Consider the following 22,783-nt stretch of genomic DNA (forward strand, 5'->3'; position numbering starts at 1 on the left):
GAATGATGACTCACGATCAGTCAGATGCTGAAGTAGGATTTTTTTAAATTAACATTTTCACACTTTTTTTCTCTTGTTTAAACTCTCAGTTCAAATATTCTTAGAAAAATAATCCCAGAAATACGGAATAAAAACAAAGATCTGATTGCGATCAGAGATTGATGAAGGATACACAAAGAGACACTGCAGAGAAAATGTAGAAGAGAAAAAGCAGCGAGACCTCAAAAGGTGAACTGACTCTGAAAAAGTCGCTCAGTTTTCAGGAGCGCACAAGAATCCAGTATTTTTATTTTTTTACTTTAATGTCCCTTTAGGAGAAAATCAGTCGAGAGGGATTTATTAATAAGACACCAAGTCTTTCATTTATCAGAATAGAGCAAGAATCACTAGATTTGGACCAAACCGTTTCCATCTGTGCGTAGATGTGCTATGATGTACCTGTGTGAACACCGCGAGTTCAAAAACCCTCGTTCAGTGTGTTCCTGGTGTCTACGATGCTTAAATGTTTACACAGAAAACATCACGTTCCGTCTTTGAACTCCTCAACTTGGGTGAAATCATCCTAACAGCTCATTTTATTCACATGTAAACTGGATTATAAAAGATGCGTTTTTGTGTTTTTGTGTTGTAGCTTTGTGCTGCAGTGCGTCGATCTGAGGGACTCACCGGAGTTGGTGATGGTTAGCAGGTCCAGCCGCCTTTGTTGCTGCAAGAAAAAGAGAAAAGAAAGATAAATGTCACAAAATAGTGATCAATACCTTAATCAATTCTCATATTTAAGCGAGCAAACAGTTTATCGATCTTCTCGCATGTTTGAAATGGATTTACGTTTGCTCAATAGAACTGCTAACTTATCCTTAGGGCAAACTTGTGTCATTGTGAGGAATTCTGCACCGAAAATGTCTTTTTTTTTCCAAAAGTATGCTGAGAAACTTATTAAAACAATCTTTTAACAAACTTCCTGTTTTTACATGACATGTTTGGATCCAGGTGTGATTTCTGACCTTGGATTTTCCATCCTGGGTCTCAGTTTGAGGGAGATGTTTCCATCCCTCACTGCCTTTCTACAAACATGCAGACGATTAAAGAGACACACACACTTGACTGTTGAGCAGTGCATTAATCAACACCTCAGCCCTCTTCATCAATCCCCCAGGAAAGGAGGCGCACACATTCCAGGAAAGGAGGTACGGTTGGTGTGGGAGTGACGCCTGGATGTGTTAGACGGCGAGCAGCTGGGTCATCACCGGCGCTCAGAGCTTTGCATAATAGATGTTCAAGCACCAAACTGACCACCAGATCCAATGCAAAATGACCGCTTTATTTCTTAGCAGGAGCTCCCATCCTGACAGAAGCAGAAAAGCTCTTCAGTCCAATACTGATGCAGAACAGAAACGCTAAAATGAACCAGACTAAAGTTAGCGTAGCAGATGTGAGAACGGGCGTCCACACAAGCAGCAGAGGTCACTATAGCAACATGAGACGAGATCATTGGCTCTGCTCACACGCCCCAAAACAAACACGCTTATCTCCAACGCAACCTCCTGCAGAGAGCAGCGACTCCCCACAGTCAGTCCGCTCCGAGGTCAGAGTGGGAGGGGCTCCGGCACCAGAACGCCGGCGTGGGGGTCAGCTCACGCACATCAGCAACCGGCCAACAGGTTTACGCTTCTGTTCCAGAGGATATTATTAAGATTTGTTGAACTCAAGGCTAAGAAAAGAGATTTATATGATGAAAAGGAAAAAAAGTTAAAATTTAATAATATGGCATCTCTAATTATTAAAAGTGTTAAAGCAACAATGCATTGAGAAGACTAAAAAAACTCTAACAGACACTTGAAATGAAAACAGTGGAGAACTAGAAAAGTTGCACTACCTGCAATAATGTGAATGCTCTTTGCTGAAAATAGTCGCTGAAGCTTTCTGCTGAAAATGGTGACACAATTTACTTTAATAGCTGCAGGGATTTGGTGAAAATGCAAAGGCTATTTGCAAAATGTTAAATTTGCTAAAAGACTAGAAATTTCATTAAAGAACTGAGAAAAAAGCGCTGAAGTTGATCTAAATTTAAGAAACAAATTGCAGTAAAATTGTTTAAAAATCCCTAAAACATGCAATTTTGCAAAAATATTTAGTGTGTTGGCTAAAAATGAGCTGAACTCCAAACTAGCTTATAAAAATTTATAAAATTAGACTAAAAAGCTAGCATGTTGCATAAAGGGTAACCAAACAAAATATAAAAAATTTTGGCTGTTGACATCTATAAATCAAGCTTTAAAAGTGCTGTCTGTTGGTCATCGCCACATTTTTGACAAATTGAAATAAAACTGTTTAATTCTTCAAAATATAGTCAAAGATCATCTGTGTGCTGCCCCCTACCGGTTGAAATTTTGTGATTGGTCACACCATGTAAGTTTCAGAAGTCTGATGTCATGATCTGCAGCTCCAGTAATGATAACAGTCCAGCCCCCAAGCCCCGCCCCTCTGACAGGTTTTTCAAATTTCCGCAGTGGGTGGAGTCAGTCTCCAACTTCCTGGTTTGGTTACCCTGTAAATACTAGCTGAACTCCAAAATTTCCTCAGTAACCTAAATTGTTAAAAAATGTTAGCATGTTGCTAAAATTGAAGCTAAAGTTTAAATTAGCATACAATTCCTAAGTAGATAACAAATTAGCCAAAATATTAGCATGTTTCTAAAATATAAGCTTAGCTCTAAAGTAGCCTAAAAAAACCTCAGTAGATTCAAAGATTCAAAGACTTTTTATTGTAACTGTCAGGAACAGTTAAATTGTGGGGAGTCCACCAGCAGCAATGCACAGCACAATAAAAAATATAAAAAAGAAGTTAAAAATAAGAACAAAATAAATAAGTAGAATAAAGTAAAAAATATACTGTATTTAACAGTAAATATAGTATATAACAAATTACTGAAAAATGTTAGGCTGTTTTTTTAAAAAAAAAAGGTTAAACTCTAAGTTAGCTTTAAAAAACCCCAGCAAACAAATTAGCCAAAAACGTTTGTCTGTTGCTAAAATATTAGCTAAACTGTAAATTAGCCTGAAATTCCTTAGTAGATGACAAATTAGCTAAAATGTTAACATATTGCTAAAATATTAGCTAAACTCTATTTTTTTTAAATTACTATAAAAGATGAAAACAGAGCCCATGAATATATTTAAAGATTTGTTGCTAATCTACTTAAATTTTTTAGAATTTGAAGACTTTCTCATTCATTTCCTTTGGGGCATATTTTGCTCAAAATTTCAACAACTATAAAGTTTCTGAAAACCATAAATACAAGCAGCATTTCCTGCACAAGCTGAACGTTTTGATACCAAGATTCCTGAAATCCTGATTGAGTTTTTACGTCCAGAAAAATGCCTGGAAAGGAGAATCACCAATTATTAAATCATGTTTCCAAAAAGGTCATTTAATGACTTTTCTTGTTTATTACCCTCTACTGGCTGCACTCATTTCTGCAGGTGAAACTGCAACAAAACACTTCTGCTCCAACATGAACAGTGTTCATACAAATTAAAAAGCAGCTGTGTTTTCTTCTCAAAGGCTAAAATGAGTGATTTTCACCTCCACATATTCTCACTTACACACCCAGATGCTCTCATCGCCGCTCACAGTCTAAAAGCAGCAGACGAAAAGTGTGAAGATCTTGTTTTTCTGCCCTAAATTAAAACCAGAGAAGAAGAATTACAACATATTACCACCTCTGCAGCCCTTCTGGTGCTTTTGTTACTCCGCAGATTCATGGATAAAGTGCTTAGTGTTCCTCGGGATGAACACACAGACCAGAATCACTGAAATTAATTAATCTCAGCTGACAGATCTCTCCCTGGATGAACGTCCGGCCTGGCTGCTCTTTAACACTGAAATAGATTCAAATAAATAAAATGTTTGCTACTAATCTGCGTTTGTATTTGTTACCTCGGCTTTGTGTGGATCTTCCTATTAGACTTATAGCATAAAAAGTGTGAAATTATCCGTTCTTGTTCACCTGACACACATCTCCATAGATCCTACGTCACATACAAAAGCAGAATTTTCGTTGGAGTGGGTCCATTGACAGTAAAAATAATTATTGTTATTCTTATATACAGTCTATGAGTGGGTCTTTAAAGGGCCATACCCTGAAAACATTTTTTTTTTACTTTTAAGCGCGTTATACTGTTCGTTCCTCTCTGTAAAGAACCCCAAAGTGGTATTTTGATCTGTTCTGAAATTTCTGAGTAATCCTCTAAACAGCAGCCCCTCCCATACCCACAGAAAAGAGCAGGTCCTCACATGCTGACATCACAAGATGAGAACCGCCCCCTCCAGGAAGAGTCAAGCGATGATCAGCTAGATTCGTGAGCGTTTAAACTTCATGAAGAAACCTCTGGTGAGGAATCTGTACGACATGTTGGGATGGATCCTGAACGTATCAGAGGACGGCACAAGCAGATGGGGGTCATTGGGAAGACATTATGGGAAAAAGGGAGCAGACTATTTCCTGGTGGAGAAAGGGAGAAGACTACTTCCTGGTGGAGAAAGAAAGCAGAGCATTTCCTGGTGGAGATAGAGGGGAAGACTACTTCCTGATGGAGAAAGAGAGCAGACTATTTCCTGGTGGAGATAGAGGGGAAGACTACTTCCTGGTGGAGAAAGAGAGCAGACTACTTCCTGGTGGAGAAAGAGAGCAGACTACTTCCTGGTGGAGAAAAATACACTATATACTGGTGGAGAAAGGGACAAGACTATTTCATGGTGGAGAAAGGGAGCAGGCTATTTCCTGGTGGAGAAAGGGAGCAGACTATTTCCCGGTGGAGAAAGAGAGCATACTTTTTCCTGGTGGAGAAAGGGAGAAGACTATTTCCTGGTGGAGAAAGGGAGCAGACTATTTCCTGGTGGAGAAAGATATACTTTTTTCCTGGTGGAGAAAGGGAGCAGACTATTTCCCGGTGGAGAAAGAGAGCATACTTTTTCCTGGTGGAGAAAGGGAGCAGACTATTTCCCGGTGGAGATAGATATACTTTTTTCCTGGTGGAGAAAGGGAGAAAACTATTTCATGGTGGAGAAAGAAAGCAGACTTTTTCCTGGTGGAGATAGAGGGGAAGACTATTTCCTGGTGGAGAAAGGGAGAAGACTATTTCCTGGTGGAGAAAGGGAGAAGACTATTTCCTGGTGGAGAAAGGGGGTGACTCGCTGACGAGGGCGGCTCTAGGATGATGTCATGAAATGGGCGGCACCCACAAGGAGATTAAGGCAGAGCCTCAGAGATTAAGTCGTTTTACTTCCGGGTATGAAAAGAGTTCACAAAAATAACTCACATATTCATAAATAATTTTTATTTTCGTGTGCCAAAGGTAATACATGAACATGCATATGGATATATTTTACTCTAAAAGACTCAAGAAAAGTATGGAATGAACCCTTTAAGTGGTCATTGGTTGTTGTTGATGTCTGTTTCCCCGTATTTATGATACCAAGACTCACGGCGAGGCCTCCTTTCAGTGATGTGATCCTCATTTATGGAATAGTTTACTTGAAGATTGAGAGTTTCTGCGTCTATGGAGATATTTAAATGTAAATTAAATACATATTTTCAGTCTAACTTTTACATAACTCATTTAATCAACATATAATCATTTATGTCAGGATTTTATTTATTATTCTTAAGCTTTTACCTCGTCTATCCATACAGTGGCTTTCCTAGTTCTATCAAATGGAAACTTGGTTTCTTAAACTAAAAAAGATTGAATGACTGGATAGAAACTATTGTTTTTTTCAGCAAGTTTATCGATTTTTTTGTTGTTGTTTCTGTAATAGGTTTACAATAAATAAAGTATAAAATGAAACTGGAGCATCAAAGTAAACTATTTGCAAAGATTCCCCTTCCTAAAAGCCACAGATGTTTGGCACAGGCGAGTCTGGCCTGGACCCGCCCGTCAAAGTGTTATCAGGTCAGAAAACAAGGAAGCAGGTGGGAGTCGGAGGTGAGGACCGCTCCAGCTGTCAGTGCAGCCGAAGCCAGCGGCGGAGAAGGCCAGCGGCACGGACAACAATCCAGACAGAAGCCCACAGAGAGAGGACATCCAGCACAAACTCTAGCTCAGAGTCTGATCAATTCTCGTGTTCTTGACTCTGTTTATGAGTTTGGAGCCTCATAAAGTTCAATTGTTACCTTCATAACTGGAACGGCGCAATTTTGCAAATACTTCAAAGCAATGGTAAAAATTGATATTCTGACTAAAAGACAAAGCGCCGAGTTTCTCTATAATGTCTTGATCTGATTCTCTGGTTATTAGTTTCTATTAGTGCCTCTAGAATATTACTGAAATTGAATTTTTGGGTTTATAAATCGTCTTCTAATACGAGCCTGACAACTGCCAACCCCTAAAGAAATCTATAAAGTTCTAATCAGTATAAATATGGTCACTGACGAAACCAAACGGCAAGCCACTGAAGCCGACTGCGCCATCTTCCTCATCAAGGGGGAGGAAGATGAGAAGGAGTCCAAGGATGAAAGACAACAATCATCAGTTGGGAGAATTCAGAAGCTTTACAGTAAAAATAAACGCTTTAACCAGGGTGTCAAACTCAATCGAATAAGAGGCCCAACATCCAAAACACTCCTTAAGTCGCGGGCCGAACAGGATGAACGTTTATTGAACTCTATAAAACTAAATTTAACTTTGAAACATAATTGTGAACTAGATATATAGCATTACCTGTGATAATGCTAGTGAATTTGGCCACTAAAGATGCTAGTGCTGATAGCTGAAGATGCTGAAATTGGTAGCTAAAATCACCGAAGCTAATAGCTGAAAATGCTAATGCTGAAAGCCAGCTAAATATTAGCTAAATCCCAAATTAGAGTAAAAAAAAAAAAAAAGAAAAACTTACCTTAGCCAAAACAGCTAGCATGTAGCTGAAAAAAATAGCTAAACTTTAAAAGATCATAAAAAACTGAAAGAAAGCCTAAATTAACCAAAACAGCTAGCATTTAACTATTAGCCCAACTCCAAAACAGCCTAAAAAGTTTTAGAAAAGCCTAATTTAGCCAAAATAGCTAGCATGTAGCTGAAATATTACTCAAAAATAGCCTAAAAAAATCGTAATAAATCCCAAAATAGTCCAAAAAGCTAGCAGAAGGCCATTTTTAAAACTTTAAAACTAACTTTTTAACATAATTATGAAAAATAAAAGGCAGGAATATTATTCCAGAATAAATCAACTTAAACCTTAAATAACTTAATATTTTATTCCTCATAAAAAAATATTTTGTCAAAATTATACAAGTTAGAAATAAGTGCAAGATAACATTGTGTCATTAATAACAATAAAATAAAATGATCTTGGGGGCCGGATCCGGCCCTTGACTTTGACACATGCACTTTAAACAATTAACCACTTTCATCACTTCCTGCCAACATTACGTTGGATATTTAATGAATGTCAAATCCAAACTCACAAAGGAGATTATTAAAGAGGCGGGAGGAGAAACAAAATCATTTTCAAAGTTACTTATATATTTAAATCCCAGAACTATAACCGCCAGCTGGTTGTTTCTCCATTTGATAAGACAGAGGTAAAAAATTGAGATAAAATTAAATCAGCAAAAAATAATGAGTTGTGTGAGACCTATGTTTGCAGAACCTCATCTGCCTTTATTATTTTTAAATAGTAATTAATGATTCTTTTTAAACAAATACCCACTTTACTTATCTTCTTAGTTTTCTCTCCAAAAGGATTCACAACACAGAAACAAATTTGTTTTTAAGGAAAAATTAATTCTTCACAGATAAATGAACAAAAATAAAATTCAGAAAAGAGTGAAGCACCAGGTCCTCCTTTCACATTTCATTTCTTTGCACATCTAATAAAGTCCCTGCTGTGTCAACAGACATCAAATGTGTGACAGCAATTATTTACTTGTCTGTCATGTCGTCTCATCTGAACACCTCCTTAATTATTACTATTTTAAAGCCCTGGACTTTGGTTATTTCCTGCAAATCACTAAGAAAAAGCCTGAAAAACTACAATTTTATGTCAGGATTTATCATTTCTCCAGATATGCTGGTATGGAAAGTAACTTTAGAGACACACTTTAATGAAAATTGTGTTTTTAACATGTTCTTGCAGCATTTTTCTCATGATGGAGGACATATATAAAATAATGTATTATCAAAACTGCATTTTTGAGGTTTTTTTTACTTAAAACAAGAGAGTGTAAACACAGAGATGACGGGATATCAGTGGAGGCTTACTTCCGTGCCTACAGTGCCACCCACAACTCAGTGCGAGAAGGCATAATAATAATTTAATACTCTGGGAAAGTAGATCACAAGGTGATCAGAGTGAGACTTTAACCCGAGAGTACTATCACCGGGTGAGTTTCAACCAAGCAAAAGCATTTACAGTATTTTAATTTATTTTTTGAGTGTCGTGGGTCCCTGACTAAAGTCTATCATGTCCCAGGAATGAGTGGACCAAAGGCCAAGTGTACAGGATCATTATTTATTTTTTTAGGATTTATTTTTCTTCTCAAATTCCTTACTTTTTCAGTCATTTTTCACCCACTTTGTTGCATAAAACACAGTTTGAAATAAAAGAAAACTACTCTAATTTATCACGTGTTGTCATGTTGATGTATTCTTTATGAGAAATACTTTTTATGGGATATTTTATATCAGGTAAAAATTGATAGTGGAACTTTTTATAGCGAAAGTGTTCTAGGGTTAAGGGATGCGGGGGAAAACACAGAGTTAGAACTATGGAGCTTTTTTGTACTGAAGCTTATAGTGACATAGGCTAGTGCTTTTTTATTAAGACAGACCCACTTGTATTAAGACTCTCATTTTCTTCATATTTTGTCCTAAAATGATCAATTTAAACTTATTACTGTACACTAGTTCAGGGGTCTGCAACCTGCGGCTCCAGAGCCTCGTGTGGCATTTTTTTTTATCTTTCTATGGTGGCTCTCTGGCTGAAGAAAAATTAGTCTTCAAAGATTTGGAGATGAGTTAGCAACATGCTAACATTTTGGCTGATTTAATTTGCTGAGAAATTGTATGTCAATTTAGAGTTCAGCTAGTAATTTAGCAACAAGCTAGCTTTTTTTTTGCTAATTTGCCCTCAACTAAAGGTAAAAATGTTTTTTGAGAAATGCTAATTTCTTTTTTAGATTTGAGCTATTGTTCATTCCAAAAAATAACATAATTCATATTTATTATGTTGTATTTATTATTAAAATTAAACTCTATTTTTGTTCTGCTCCTTATTTATGTTGATTTAAAAAGAAAATACCTTAATTTTTTTTATACATGTCTTCCATTGTTAGAAAATGCTACAAGAAAAAAAAAAAAAAACACCTTAAACATCATTATAATTAAAAAGACAGATAATTTTACTACTTTCTAGTGAGTTTCCTCTTCAGAGTAGTGTTATTTTTCTATTTTATTCTACCTTAACTGCACTGGGAATTTTAGAGAAAAAAAAACTTTCACAAAAAAAAACTCTTAAGTCACAGTCCCTTTAAAAGCAGCATTATATCACAGCTTATTAATATTTAATATGCAGGGTCATCTTCTATTCCCCCCCAGCTCTCCAGGTGAGTCAGTCTTGGAGTAAGCCCCTCCCCCATCTGCCGTCCCCAGTGACACAGAAAGCACAAACAACTCCCCGTCGTATCGCCGCCACCGCGATGGCTGATGGGGGTTGTGACTGACTTTTTCAGAAGCGTGACTAATCTGCCATCTTTTTCCAGTCCTATTATCCCATATCCGCTGGCGGCATCAGTGGACGTGAGTCATGATCTTCACTTTGGTTTTCACTCCCTGCTACCAGCGCACACTTTAAAGGTGAAAAGTGAACCTCCCGGGTTCATACGTGCGTCTCCAACGGCTCTTACTCATGGTCCCTGGGAAACAAAGAGAGATTAGAAATGAGCTAATGGACGGCGTTTTTAGGTTATGTTTGTCTGCTCCGATAAAATCCAGTCCATCGTCCTTTTAGAGCTCAAGTGTTGAGGACAAAAGGCCTCCTATAACTGTAAAAAGTGCTGAAAAATGGCCGTTTGCCAGTGTAAATGTGACTCCACATGTACGACTGTCAGGTAATGTCATGCACTGAGGAGGGGGGGGGGCAAAGGGGCTTTGTTGCGTGACCAGGAGCCTTGGTTAAAAATACAACACACTGAATAAAAAATGTGCTCCTTCTGAGAGCCGCTTCCTCCACAGTGGAAGGAGAGGAGCGTCACCTGAACGCCGCTCGCACTGGTGGCTCTGGACTGCAGTAATCTGATTACATCCTCAACAACTGGCATGCTTAGATAATGCACTTTGACACGAGTGTTCAGGCAAAGTATGGTTTTATATTTGCACATGAAGAAAAAAAACACCAAACTGAATTTAAAAAACATGATTCAATTCCTCGGTGATCATTAAATATTCATTAAGACTAATTAAAAGAGCAGCCGAGCCAGCTGTGAGGACCCTTCACCCGGCTCACCGTCATGCCACAGGATTTCTGATGGAAGACCCCATGAGTCCGGACTCCACGACCACGATGGCCTACTTATGTCTTTTCAAACAGTCACTCTGACACTTTGGAGGGAACAACTCCATCCAGTTGGCCAACGCTAACCAAATTAGGCAGATGGTAAATGTACCCTCGGCAACCTACACCGAGGAAAAAATGGTCTCAGGTGGGAAGCTTTTTGGTTGTTTTAGTTTTCTTTTAAAAAGATTTTAAACACGAACAAGAAAAACACTTTCTTCTGTATAAATTAAAGGGATTTTTAGAACATTTAATAGCAGAAATAAACTTCAATTCATATATTTAAATTGCAGTAAGTTGCAGTAAACAGTTGCACAATAATGTTTGTTTCAAGATAACTTTATCCCCTTTTTTTTAGCTTTTTTATAATAATTTCCTTTGAATTTTAAACCCAAAATGTCATAACCTTTTACATGTTTATGCTTAAATGTTTCGATTTCTTTTGATATATGTTTAACACTTTGATTATTTAAATAAATTTAAAAAAAACTGCTGCACACACTTTTAATGTCATCTTTCATCAATGACTTTCCAGATTCTTGTTCAAACTGTAATATCCATCTTTATGCCGATGATACAATAATTTATTGCTCCAAACATCTCTGACACTAACAACTGCTTGCAGCATGAGTTTCAAATAAGCTTGTTTTGAATAAAAATAAAAATAAAATACATAAAAATAAAAAATAAAAATCATATCGTATGTTCTTTTAGACAAATACAATAAACCCAAGAAGACTAAATGTTAATCAGTATATTTTGGGATTCTTGTCCTCTTTTAAATATCTTGGTGTTTGAATTGAACCTAATTTATCTTTCCAAACTCGTCTTCAACCACTCACCAGTAAAAACCGTCTTTAAACACTCTATCAGTTCACTGCTTTAACTTCCACATCAGAAAAAGACTAATATTACGATTATTACTTCCTTTTTTGGACTATGCCGATGTTATTTACTTCAATGCTTCTTCAGCCTGCTTACACTCCCTAAATGTCATCTGTGTAAATTATGAACTAAAAGGAACTAAGTACTGCTTCAAATAAAAAGGAAGGTCGAGATAAAATAAATTGAAGCCAGTAAAATTGTCTTCTACCTTGTAATGAAAGCCAACCCAGTCATTGTGATGAGTACTATAGGGACAACGTAGAACAAAGTGGCTCATACGAATAGCTGTTAAAATCCAGGGCGCTATACAGTCCTGCACTGTATAGCTTTTTAGTAGTTAGGAAGTAGGGTGGGAATTTGGACATAGCCTCTAATTTAGATCACTAGTCTTGATTTTAAAAGTTAATTACAGTCAGATTCTTGCAAAGCTTAAAAGTCGTATATAAAAAATAAGGGTCTAGGGTTGCTGGAGCCTATCCCAACTTCTTCAGGACAAAGGCGGCGCACGCTTGACGGTTTGCCAGTTCATCACAGGGCATGAAACCACTAAGAACCACTACTAGACTGATAACTTTAGATTTATTATAATTTGAGCGGGAATCGATTAAAAAATTAATGAATTAATCGCACACTTGGAAAAAATTAATCGCTATGAATTTTTTTTTGTCTTAGTATTTTTCGACCACTTATTATCTGCGAATAATCACAATATGAAATCACACATGAAACTCTACATTTAGAAAAAAACATTTAATTATTGTTGTCAAATCGATTAAAAAAAATCTGATTAATCGCACTTTTGTGTTGCGATTAATCGTGATTAATCACAATATTTTACCAGGTAAAAATGTATTTGTACAATATGGGATCAAATAATCCGCTTTTTGTGAAAAAGGGATGTAAACCACAAATATAGCAAGAATAAAGTACTAAAAACCGATTGAATATTTATTTATTTTGTAAGTGACCATGGTATAAGCGGGATAAAACCCGACGAAATGTTTTAACGCACGCCGTGGAAGCCTGAATCGTGCCATTTCTTTGATTAATTTGTGTTAATACATATTAACGTGTTCATTCTTTTAGATTAATCGCGTGCGTTAACGCTTTAATGTTCACAGCCCTAATTATAATGCTGAATATTTCATTTTTAAAATATAGAAGGATCCTTGTGTTTGTAGTAAAGTAAACATGTTTGTAACCGTCTCCAGAAATAACTCTCACCTTTTTGGTTCCGTCTCTTATCAAAAGAGTTTTCTCTAGGACTATTAGTTGAATGGTAATTCCTTGCTGGTATAAATATTAAATCTACACACAAACACAGCTTATAAAGTTGTTAAAATATTATGGGGTGCGTCCAGTGCATTTAAAGCTAATATTACACATATATATTAGAGGCAGCTTGTGCCTTAAGAGTACACGAAGTATAGAAGAGTAACCCAAGAGTCCCTGCTGAGCAAAGAGTTTCCAGAGTGACCCGGCAAAAAAAAAAAGAAATCAATGACGGCCTCTTGACACTGGGGACTAATCAATGACTTGAGAACACAGATGGCATACTTGATACTTCAACACACAAATGCACTTACACACACAGATGGACTCAGCCCATGATATTCCCACTGGGGTGTGATTGACCCCTGCCTGATGGAGTGCAGGCGGAGTGACCTGGTATTTACCAGAGAACACCAGATCAATGGCGTCCGAGTCGGAGACACAAAACGCTGCAGCCCAATGATGTCAAATAACGACTTAACTATAACGTTACTGAGTCTAAGTACTGCGCCTTCATTAATCAGCGGAAAACAACAAATATAGTTTGTGTATCAAAAGATGGGTTTTGGTGATTTTTTAGGACCACAATAAATGTTTATGTTTTTATGCTAATGTCGACTTCTGTAAAAAAGAAACAGTTTAAACTTCTTGATGAAACAAATGTTGGACGAATTACTGCAGATTTTTCTTTGCAGTTTACCAAGTTTTTAGTGAAAACCTTTTATATTTCAAGACCCACTCCTAAAAAAAAGGATTATAACACGTAAATGTTGCAACTATCTAAAGATTTAGGACATTTTTTAATGAAAATTAAGCTCAAAATTACATTTGAGTAATTGTTGTGAGTCAAGAGCAGACAAAAACATGCAGAGATCTCATTTGTGTGTTAGAAAACACACTGGGTGGGACATTAGCTTCCTGCTCTGCTCCATTCTGATTTATCCACTTGTAGACAAATACTTTCAAGTCCGTCTCAGTCTTCCTGTCCAAACTGGCATCTGGATCTAGACTGTACGGCTGGATAGCTACGATACTGCTCGCCATTTCTGTTGCACTGGTCATGTTAGGTTGGGGGTGTGAGGGGCTGTAAGCTATCGGTAGTGCGTGTAAATGGAGAGCTCTCAGTTTTGGTTGATGGGAAGTGGGGGCGGGTTGCTCTGCACCAACAGTCCCACCCACAAGTCAGAGGTGAATTTCTAAGAATACCTGCAGAAACTAAGTGCTAGAAAATGAAAAGTTATTTTATTTTGGCTAAAATTGCTTAATAATAATTTAAAGACTTCTGGGAAGTGTTAGTTTAGGGGTCTCTAATGTCAGGCCTCGAGGACCGGCGACCTGCTGGTTTTCCAGAAACTCTGCCTTATCTGCTGCTGATTACCTGGATCAGGTGTGATTAGCCAATAAGGAGCTTCAATGGAAGGTTGGTTGGGAAACCAACACATTCTCATACCCAAATCATCTCATATTGACTCATGGTCAATATGGGGTCCAGATGACCCAAGCCTCACATTGACGTGTTCTCCATCCCATGACAAATGTGGATGAAGAAGGACAGGATTTCATGTCCACCACGGACACCAGTGAGAATCAAAAATCATTGAAAAGCAAAAAGTTCAGCGCGCTGTCTTGGGGGTCCAGATGACCCCAATCCCAACGTCAACATACCAAGGACAGCACAAGCGCCACGGATCACTTCACTTTTTGACGTTTTGGGTGTCCCAATCTCGTCGCTTTGTGACGTGCTGGCTGTTCAACTCAAATCAGGGGTCCGGCCATTTCGTTGGACCCGGTACCGGACGCAGCCTGAATGTCAGGACGCAGTCGGTACCGTTACCCTAACTCTAGCCTGGTCCAGTACCGCATCCAGAACTGATACCATGTCCTGTACCGTTCTGGTCCGGTTAGGGTTATGCCTCGTTTCCACAGAGCGGTATGGACCAGACCAGTCCCCTCTTGGCCGGTTTAGAACCGTCCAGGCAATTGGATCAGTAATGGACATATTCTTTGGCCGTGGGGGTCAGTGAGATGTAGACGGAAACAGGATGTATGTGTTTGTGTCTCCGTATTCGTGGATTCGGCGTGTCTCGGGTCCCCAACCCCATGAATATGGGGGAATACTGTATGTACAGAAGATATTCTTTGCAAGAAGATTGTGGGGGCGAAGAAGAATACAGCCGAAAAGAGGACAAAACTTTTGGTTTGGATCTTGAGTCTGGAAAAGTGCTGGTCCGCCAATCAACGGGTTACATCGTATGACGACAGAAGCTCCGCCCTCACGGGTCCATTCCATTTTATTATGGACCTACGACCAGCGTGTGACCAGAAATGGTACCAATCTGTCCTGTTTAACAGGTCCATTTTATAATGGAAACGCTCAAAATTCCAGTCCGGCCTGGCCCGTTCCGGTCTGGACCGCTCAGTGGTAACGGACCAGTTTGCCGGTCTACAGCCCGGAGGTTGGGGAGCCCTGATTTAATTATAACCGCCAGCACATCAAAAAACGACTTGTTGGGGACACACCAAAACATGAATTCTTGATACGAAGGGTTCCTGAACCATGGATCGATACACTGGAAAAACAAAATGTTTGTTTCATTAATATATACTTAATCATTCCTCATAATATCTACATAATAATTTGAGGATTATATATATACAGAGACGTTTCTAGTAAAAACATTAAAGTTTACTTATTTTTTAAGAGTATTCAAAAATGATAGTTTATTAGTAAAATCTACTTTTCAAATTGTTTTTATCACTTTGGGATCATTCATCAATATTATGTACATTTTATTAGAGAAATTTATTTTTTTTCTTTTCTTAAATTTGATTTTAATCTCGTTTTTATTTTCATTTTACTATATTATATTTTTACGTTTATAAATGCAGTAAAATTTAATTAGGAATTGTTAGTGGAAATTATTAAGAGGATTTTCTTAAGTAAATCTTATTAGTTATATTTTCAGTGTATGTGATGACTGGGGATCAAACTATTAGACATCTTCATTGGCATGTTTTCTATCGTAGTCTGAAATCATTAGAGTTGTGAGATTAAAGTGGGGTCGTTCCCCGTGTGACTTACGGTTCACGCCCTCAGATGTGTCAAACTTTCTTCTTCGGTTGGATGGAAACTTGTGCCTGTGTTCTTCACAACGCTGAACTTGTTTATTGATCAGCCTCTTTTCCCGTCTCCCCCCCAACCGCATTGACATATCAATAGACAGGATGGGAGGTTGAAAAGTTCACCCATCTCTCCTCTGGGGCCTAATTGGAGCTGAAGGTCAGGAAACGTGTATTTTTTTATTGGTTTATTGTCTTCATGGATCCAGCACGGGGGGTAAATGTGTTTGTGCTTAAGACGTAAAACAATTCCATTCTCTTGTGTCTCCATGCCTCTCAAATCTAAACCTGTTATTTCTATTTTTCATGATATTCTCCAAAACTTATTTAAATATCTGTTATCTTCAAGAAAGCAGGCGGTGTAAAACACATTAGAAAATAAATTAAACAAAATGTTGTGTGACTAAAGCACATTTTCCAGCACAACTTTTCCATTTACTTGAGTTCAATCAGGTATTGGAATGGAGTGCTGAATAGTTCTTTAAAGCTGAATCAGGCCGGACTGCTGTGTTTACTGGTAATTAAGCAGGACAATAATTGGCTGCTAAAGGAGGAGGAGGGGGGGGGGGGTGAGGCAGAAGCAGCAAAACACAAATAACGACTAACGAGAGCAATGCGCACACATGCAAACAGCATTTTGTGAGAGCTTTGTGTGTTCACACAGTCAAATCAGCCAAAACCCTCTGCAGATGTTGGTGTGTGAACCAGATGGATGCGACGCTCGGAGTTCTGGAAGCGTCGGAGGGGATGAAAGTGAAGCAGAGAGGGAAGATGGACGGGTAGATGATGAAACACAAGTGTGGAAAAACTGAAGATTTCATAACACTTTTTGATAGTATTGTCATATGCATCCCTACTGGGAATATTGTGGGAAGTGATTTGGCGACATATCGTGATATTTTGTTTGACGATGTTTGTGGGGCCCAGTTGACCCCACTTTTAATGTAAACATGCCTGGGATAGCACAAGGGCGACAATGCTGACAAGACGGTATTTCATTATTTATGAGCGTCATTCAGCATCTTACTTTTGTTTCCACCTTAACCTCCGACCACTAGATGGCAGCGCAGCACACTGATCCTCTTTGAGCAGCTCTTCACTGCACCAGGACAACAAGATCTTGCGAGAACCAGCTTGTGTAAATGTTCAGACATCCTTCAGTCATAAGTTTTTAAAAAGAAACTAAAGACATTTATTTAATTCAGCTTTTGGAATCTAGTATTTTACTCTCATATTTGATTTGATGTTTTATCACATATTTTTTGTTTTATGCTTTCCATTCAAGCTGCACTTTTTATCTATTATATTTTAGCTGTTTTATTCCATTTTATTCAATATTTTTACATTTTACACCTATAATTGAGTGTCTTATTACTCTTGGCTGGGGTGTTTGGGATCCTGGCCTCTTCTTCTATGAGTCCTCAGAGCTGTCTGGCCTCGTGTGCCCAGTTGGGCGCCCTGGGCCCGGTGGTTGGGGTCCCTTTGGCGGGGGTGCTGTCCTCCTGTCCAGCAGGAGGACAGGGTGGACAGCGCCCTCAGGTTGTTTTTAAGGGTAAAGTTGTAGAGTGCCTTTACACCACGCTGTAGCCATTCATTAGTAAAGTATGAGTACTCGATCTTTCCTCGCCACTTGGGGTATGCAGGTGATACACCCGGTCCACACTGTGATATTAGCTGCCTTTCTATTACTCATTTGTGCAAAACTTTATTGAAATTCTAGGAATTTAGAAAAAACAGTTTTGCAATGACACCGTTTCCATTAAACTATAATTATGCGATAAAGCACAAACCAACTCGTGCAATAAGCCATTAAAAACAGTGATGGATGAGATTTTTATTGGATTCTCTAATAGGAAGCATTCAGGTGACGTCACAGCAGTGTGGCGTGCATGTAGCGCATCTGACCGTCTCAGATGTACGTGAGAAACCTGTTCATCTGTGTTTATAAAAATAACCATTCTAACAAGTGAGCAGCGGGACCATTTTCTCTGTTTGAAAACACGACAAGATCCATTTAAGTTTGTCACGGCATTAGCGCTCATCCTCAAAGGAGTTTTCTGCGTTTTATTCAGGCTGGAAGCTGCAAAAAACACAGCAACAGATGAAATGAAGATGAAATATTGGTTGGTAATTTTACGGAGGAGCTGCAACTTATAATGAGCTTCACACTGTGGGACCTCTCATGGCGCCCGCTGTGCAGCGCTCAGGACAACCACTTCATGACAAGAAGCACATTTATTTTGGAAAACATGTTTCTATTACAGTTTTTGCGAAAAATGTCTATGATACCCACAAAACGACCTCCTCTAAGCCCCAATTTTTTTTTTGTAAATTGTGGTGTTTCCATTAAGATAATTTACCATAAACAGTTCAATTTGTGAAATTTCTGATTTAATGGAAACACAGCTGATGTTTCTTTACTTTTTTAGTCAGGCCGCATGCATTTTGGCTCTGTACGCTCACTGAGATGTCTATGACTTTGATATTTTTCATGCTACCTGTCTGCAGGTTTTGCCTGTAGACAGACTGTATCCACCTTTAAAGGGGCCCCACCATAAAAATTCTACTTTTTGAGGTTTTAAATACATTTTACTGTTCATTTCCTCACATTTTGATCGTTCATGCATTTAAGAGTAATCCATTAAAAACCTGCACTGTCTGCAGCAGCCCCTCCCATACCCATGAAAACGAGCGGTTGGAAACGTGCTGATGTAAGAACGATGCCAACAGCTCCCTCCAGGAGGAGTCTGCTCTGATAGCTCCGCCCCCAATCTAACACCACACAGCAGAGCCAGTGATGATCAGCAAAACAAATCTTTCATTTTAGATGCAGAAAACTCTATGTCTCCCAGTTGTGTCCCGTCTTCAATAAATTCCAGCTCACGCAGGTTTGTTACTTTAGACGCGGCGCTCCTTTAAGACCCTCCCCACCCAATCCTACCCCCAGTCGGGCAGACGCCTGTGTTTGTGTTGTGAAGCAGTGTAGGGATGGCCAGACCTGCTAAAGGCAGATATATCATATGTGCATCCATCTTTAAAGAAGTTTGGATCATTTTCGTGGGAGAAGTGAAGACACACGGATTTTGTCTGGGATGACGTTATGAAGTGGACGGCAGGCGGAGCTTCAGGAATCGAGCCGTTTTACTTACGATATATAACTAATGTTTCATAAATAATTTGTTTCTTAGTGGTCTAAAGGTAATATGTATACGGATATAGTTCACTCTGAAAGGCTGAAGAAAATCACGGTGGCTCCTTTGAGGGAAGTTGTGTCTGAGGCTTAAACAGTAATAGAGGACTTTTTGTCTAGAAGCAGATTTTTTCTGAGGTCTTTCACTGATCCGTAAATTTGGATTGGCAGAGATTTTTACTCCAGATGTCTTTCCTGACACAACCCTGTATTTTATCCGGGCTGGGGACCGGCACAGGGATATCCAGACTCAAGCCCCCTTAAGGCTACATACTTGGACAGCGGCGTGAAGGGTCTTCCTCACACTGGATTCAGCTCATTGTGCCCTCTGGGAAACAAACCCTGGTTTTCCATGCACCAGTTGTGCATACAGCCAACATCCAGAGGCTTCTTTAACTAAAACGCAGCATTTCTAGAATGTCTACATCTCCGTCCAGCAGAGCATCATGTTCATCTACGGAGGGTAACTTCCTGTCCAGGTGATTTTCCAGCAACAACCCCCACCCTCTAATTTCCCAGCATCACCCTGTCTTTAGTTTCACATCTTGGCCTCACTTGGAAGTCAGTGAAGCGCAATGCCCCTCCCTCTCCCAGGAGTCTCATTGCCCCTTCGGAGATAAAACAAACAAAGAAACAGCGATTTGATGCATCTGTAATCACCTTAGCTTTATCCGTTGGAACTGAGGACTTTTAATTTGCGGCGCTTTTAATTTGTTTTCACAGCAGTTTCGAGCAAATTGAATTTGTTAATTAAAGCAGGAAAATGAAATGCTGAGCATTATTGACGAGGTGCTTATTGGGTTAGTGTGAAAATTGAAAGAGGGGGTGAAGTGGTGGCTAACGAGAGGGCAGTGGGAGGAGAAGAGGGTGTTTTGGGGTATCAATAGCCCGGATGAATTGCATGGCAGCACTGAGGATGAAAGGCGGCGTGTCGAGTGATCCCTCAGAGGCTGAATTCAGCTCAGCTTTTGGGGCTTCTGTGTGTTTGTGTGTAGGATACAGCCGGAAGTGAACACCCCTAAAAACAAACACATGACCTCCAAGTGTTACACGTATGCTAAATAACACCACTCTTGTTTGAGTAGATGAAAAACTAGGTGTTTGGAATAGAAGATAAACTCCTGTTTAACATTTTCCTGTTTAGTGAAGTTGAGTATTGTGTTTTTGTAGAGTAAATAAAATGGAACCACCAGGTTTAATAGAAGAAAAGGAAGATTTGGATAAGATGACTCACAAATGATGCACCAATCAAGCGTAAGGACCTGCTACTTAATCAAACTTCAGTCGTTTTTTTATATCCTGATGTCGAGTGATGTGTAGCTCTAGAGTTTGTAGTTCTCAAATCTGACTAAAATGAACATTAGAATGAAATCTTTGAGCGATATGTGTAGGATTTTTTCATTTCAGCCTTACAGATAACATGAAGCTCCTTTGTAAATATAAAAACTACTAACACACCCCCTCTTTACTTCACAGTCTACTGTATAACATCACTTTTTCTCCAGCTCGCCGACCCCTTGGAGCTGCAGTGCCGTCGCTGAGCCTTAGTCTCCATGTGCTGGGCCAGTGCACTGCTAATGAGAAGAATTAGCTCATTTGGCCTGAAATTCACATTGGTGAGGAGGAGGAAGTGTGAGAATGGGAAGTAGACAGGTGTTTAAGGCCAGAGGGAAAGAATAAAAAGGAGAAAATTGCCAAAAATAGTCGTATTAAAAAAAGTACAAGAGGAAGAAAAAGAAGGAGAATGGGGTGAGAGTATGGAGCCGGGTGAAACGATCATCTGGAGCTGGAGAAAAAGGTGCTTATAGTAATTATGAAATGAGTCGCTTCGTTGATAAGGTCCCAGCCTACACGTAAAAAAGCGTTCTGGCCTTTTCTCATTAACTGGAAAATACTCAACTGCACAACCGTAGTGTACAAATGAGGTGAGACTTGGGAGAGAGTCGTGAGTGGTAACGGTCTTCTGGCTTTTAACCACCAATCAGCTTTAATTTGGTCCTTTTATTTAAGTCTGTGTTTGTCATTTTTCTGCATGTCTCCTTGCAGCAACAATCTAATGATATTATGATCTGTAAAGTAACTTTTCAACATAACAAGTTTGCAAAAATGCTGGATATTGTTTCAGTCATTTGTCATCAGCTTTGCACCAATAATCCCTGAGGTCATCCATCGGTTCCTGAAGGATAAGAATGAAGTGTTGAGGTCAAATTGACAGTTTACCTCAAACTGTATAGAAGTTTCGTTGGGTAAAAAATTTGACATTTGAACACTGGAGTCAATGGAACCTGCTCATTTCTGAAACCAGCCTTTAGTGGTCAACTGAGGAACTGCAACCTTTGGTATGTTTGGGTTGACTTTAAATTTGGGATTGAAATGCAAGAGCTCGGTATGAAGCCCCTAAAGCAGTGGTCCCCAACCTTTTTATGGCTGTGGATTGGTCAACCCATGAAGATTTTACCACAGCCCGGGGGTGGTGGGTGGGGGGCCAGTAGTGTAAAGGCAGAATGAAAGAGTATACATTTTACATTTTCAAAATAAAACATTTCCGACTCAAAAAAAAAAAAAAAAACGTAAAATTTAGTAGTTTTTCTGCAGCCCATTGGCAATTAATCCACAGACTGGAACCAGTCTGCGGCTGGTGGTTGGGGACCACTGCCCTAAAGGTCATCAAAGTAAAAAAAAAAAAAAGGTAGTTTCTTGTGTGCATCAGATGGAACCACTGGTCTCAAACTGGCGGCTCTAGAAAGGTCTCTTTTTTGGAGTTCAGATAGTGTGCAGCTTCTCCATGTTTAGTTCTGACTCTAGAACTGACAAAAGACCGGATCCAGATGATCGGAGAGGTCTGGCTGGTACATACTGCAGGTCAGTCAGGTATTTTGGTGCTAAACCATTCAAAGCTTTATGAACCAGTAACAGAACTTTAACGTCTATCCTCTGACAGACAGGTAACCAGTGTAAAGACCTCAGAACTGGACTGATGTGGTCTACTTTCTTGGTCCTTGTGAGAACCCGAGCAGCAGAGTTCTGAATAAGCTGCAGTTTCCTGATGGATTTTTTTGGTAGTCCTGTAAAAACACTGTTACAGTAATCAAGTCGACTAAAGATGAAAGCATGCACTAGTTTCTCCAGGTCCTGCTTAGACATCAGATCTTTAATCCTTGAGATATTTTTGAGATGATAATAGGCTGATTTAGTGACTGCCTTAATGTGTTTATCAAAATTTAGGTCTGTGTCTATCACTACACCCAAGTTTCTGGCCTGGTTGGTAGTTTTTAGTTGAATAGATTGAAGCTCTGTAGTGACGTCTAACCTTTTTTCTTTAGCCCCAAAGACAATAACCTCAGTTTTGTTTTTGTTTAACTGACGTAAGTTGTGGCACATCCAGTCAATAAGTCATTAGTAACTGGTGCGCCAGATAGTAACCGGTGTGCCAGATACTAACCGGTGCGCGCCAGATAGTAACCGGTGCGTGCCAGATACTAACCGGTGCGTGCCAGATAGTAACCGGTGCGTGCCAGATAGTAACCGGTGCGTGCCAGATAGTAACCGGTGCGTGCCAGATAGTAACCAGTGCCTGCCAGATAGTACCCTGTGCGTGCCAGATAGTACCTTGTGCGCCTTATAGTAACCGGTGCATGTCAGATAGTAACCGTGCGCGACAGATAGTAACTAGTGCCTGCCAGATAGTAACCGGTGCACCTTATAGTAAGCGGTGCGTGCCAGATAGTAACCGGTGCGTGCCAGATAGTAACCGGTGCGTGCCAG

At 39.2% G+C, this 22,783-nt stretch overlaps 1 protein-coding gene across 1 annotated transcript in view; it reads right to left on the reverse strand.

Moving 5' to 3' along the window:
- agbl4 (ATP/GTP binding protein-like 4) overlaps positions 1 to 22,783 on the reverse strand; it is a 408,857-nt gene that overhangs the window by 143,687 nt on the left and 242,387 nt on the right. Inside the window, exon 6 of the mRNA XM_024278670.2 lies at positions 667 to 706. Within this exon, the coding sequence (XP_024134438.1) occupies positions 667 to 706 (40 nt within the window). The remainder of the gene's footprint in view (positions 1 to 666; positions 707 to 22,783) is intronic.

The sequence above is a fragment of the Oryzias melastigma genome, linkage group LG4 (genome assembly GCF_002922805.2).
Source record: "Oryzias melastigma strain HK-1 linkage group LG4, ASM292280v2, whole genome shotgun sequence".
Classification (NCBI taxonomy): Eukaryota; Metazoa; Chordata; class Actinopteri; order Beloniformes; family Adrianichthyidae; genus Oryzias; species Oryzias melastigma.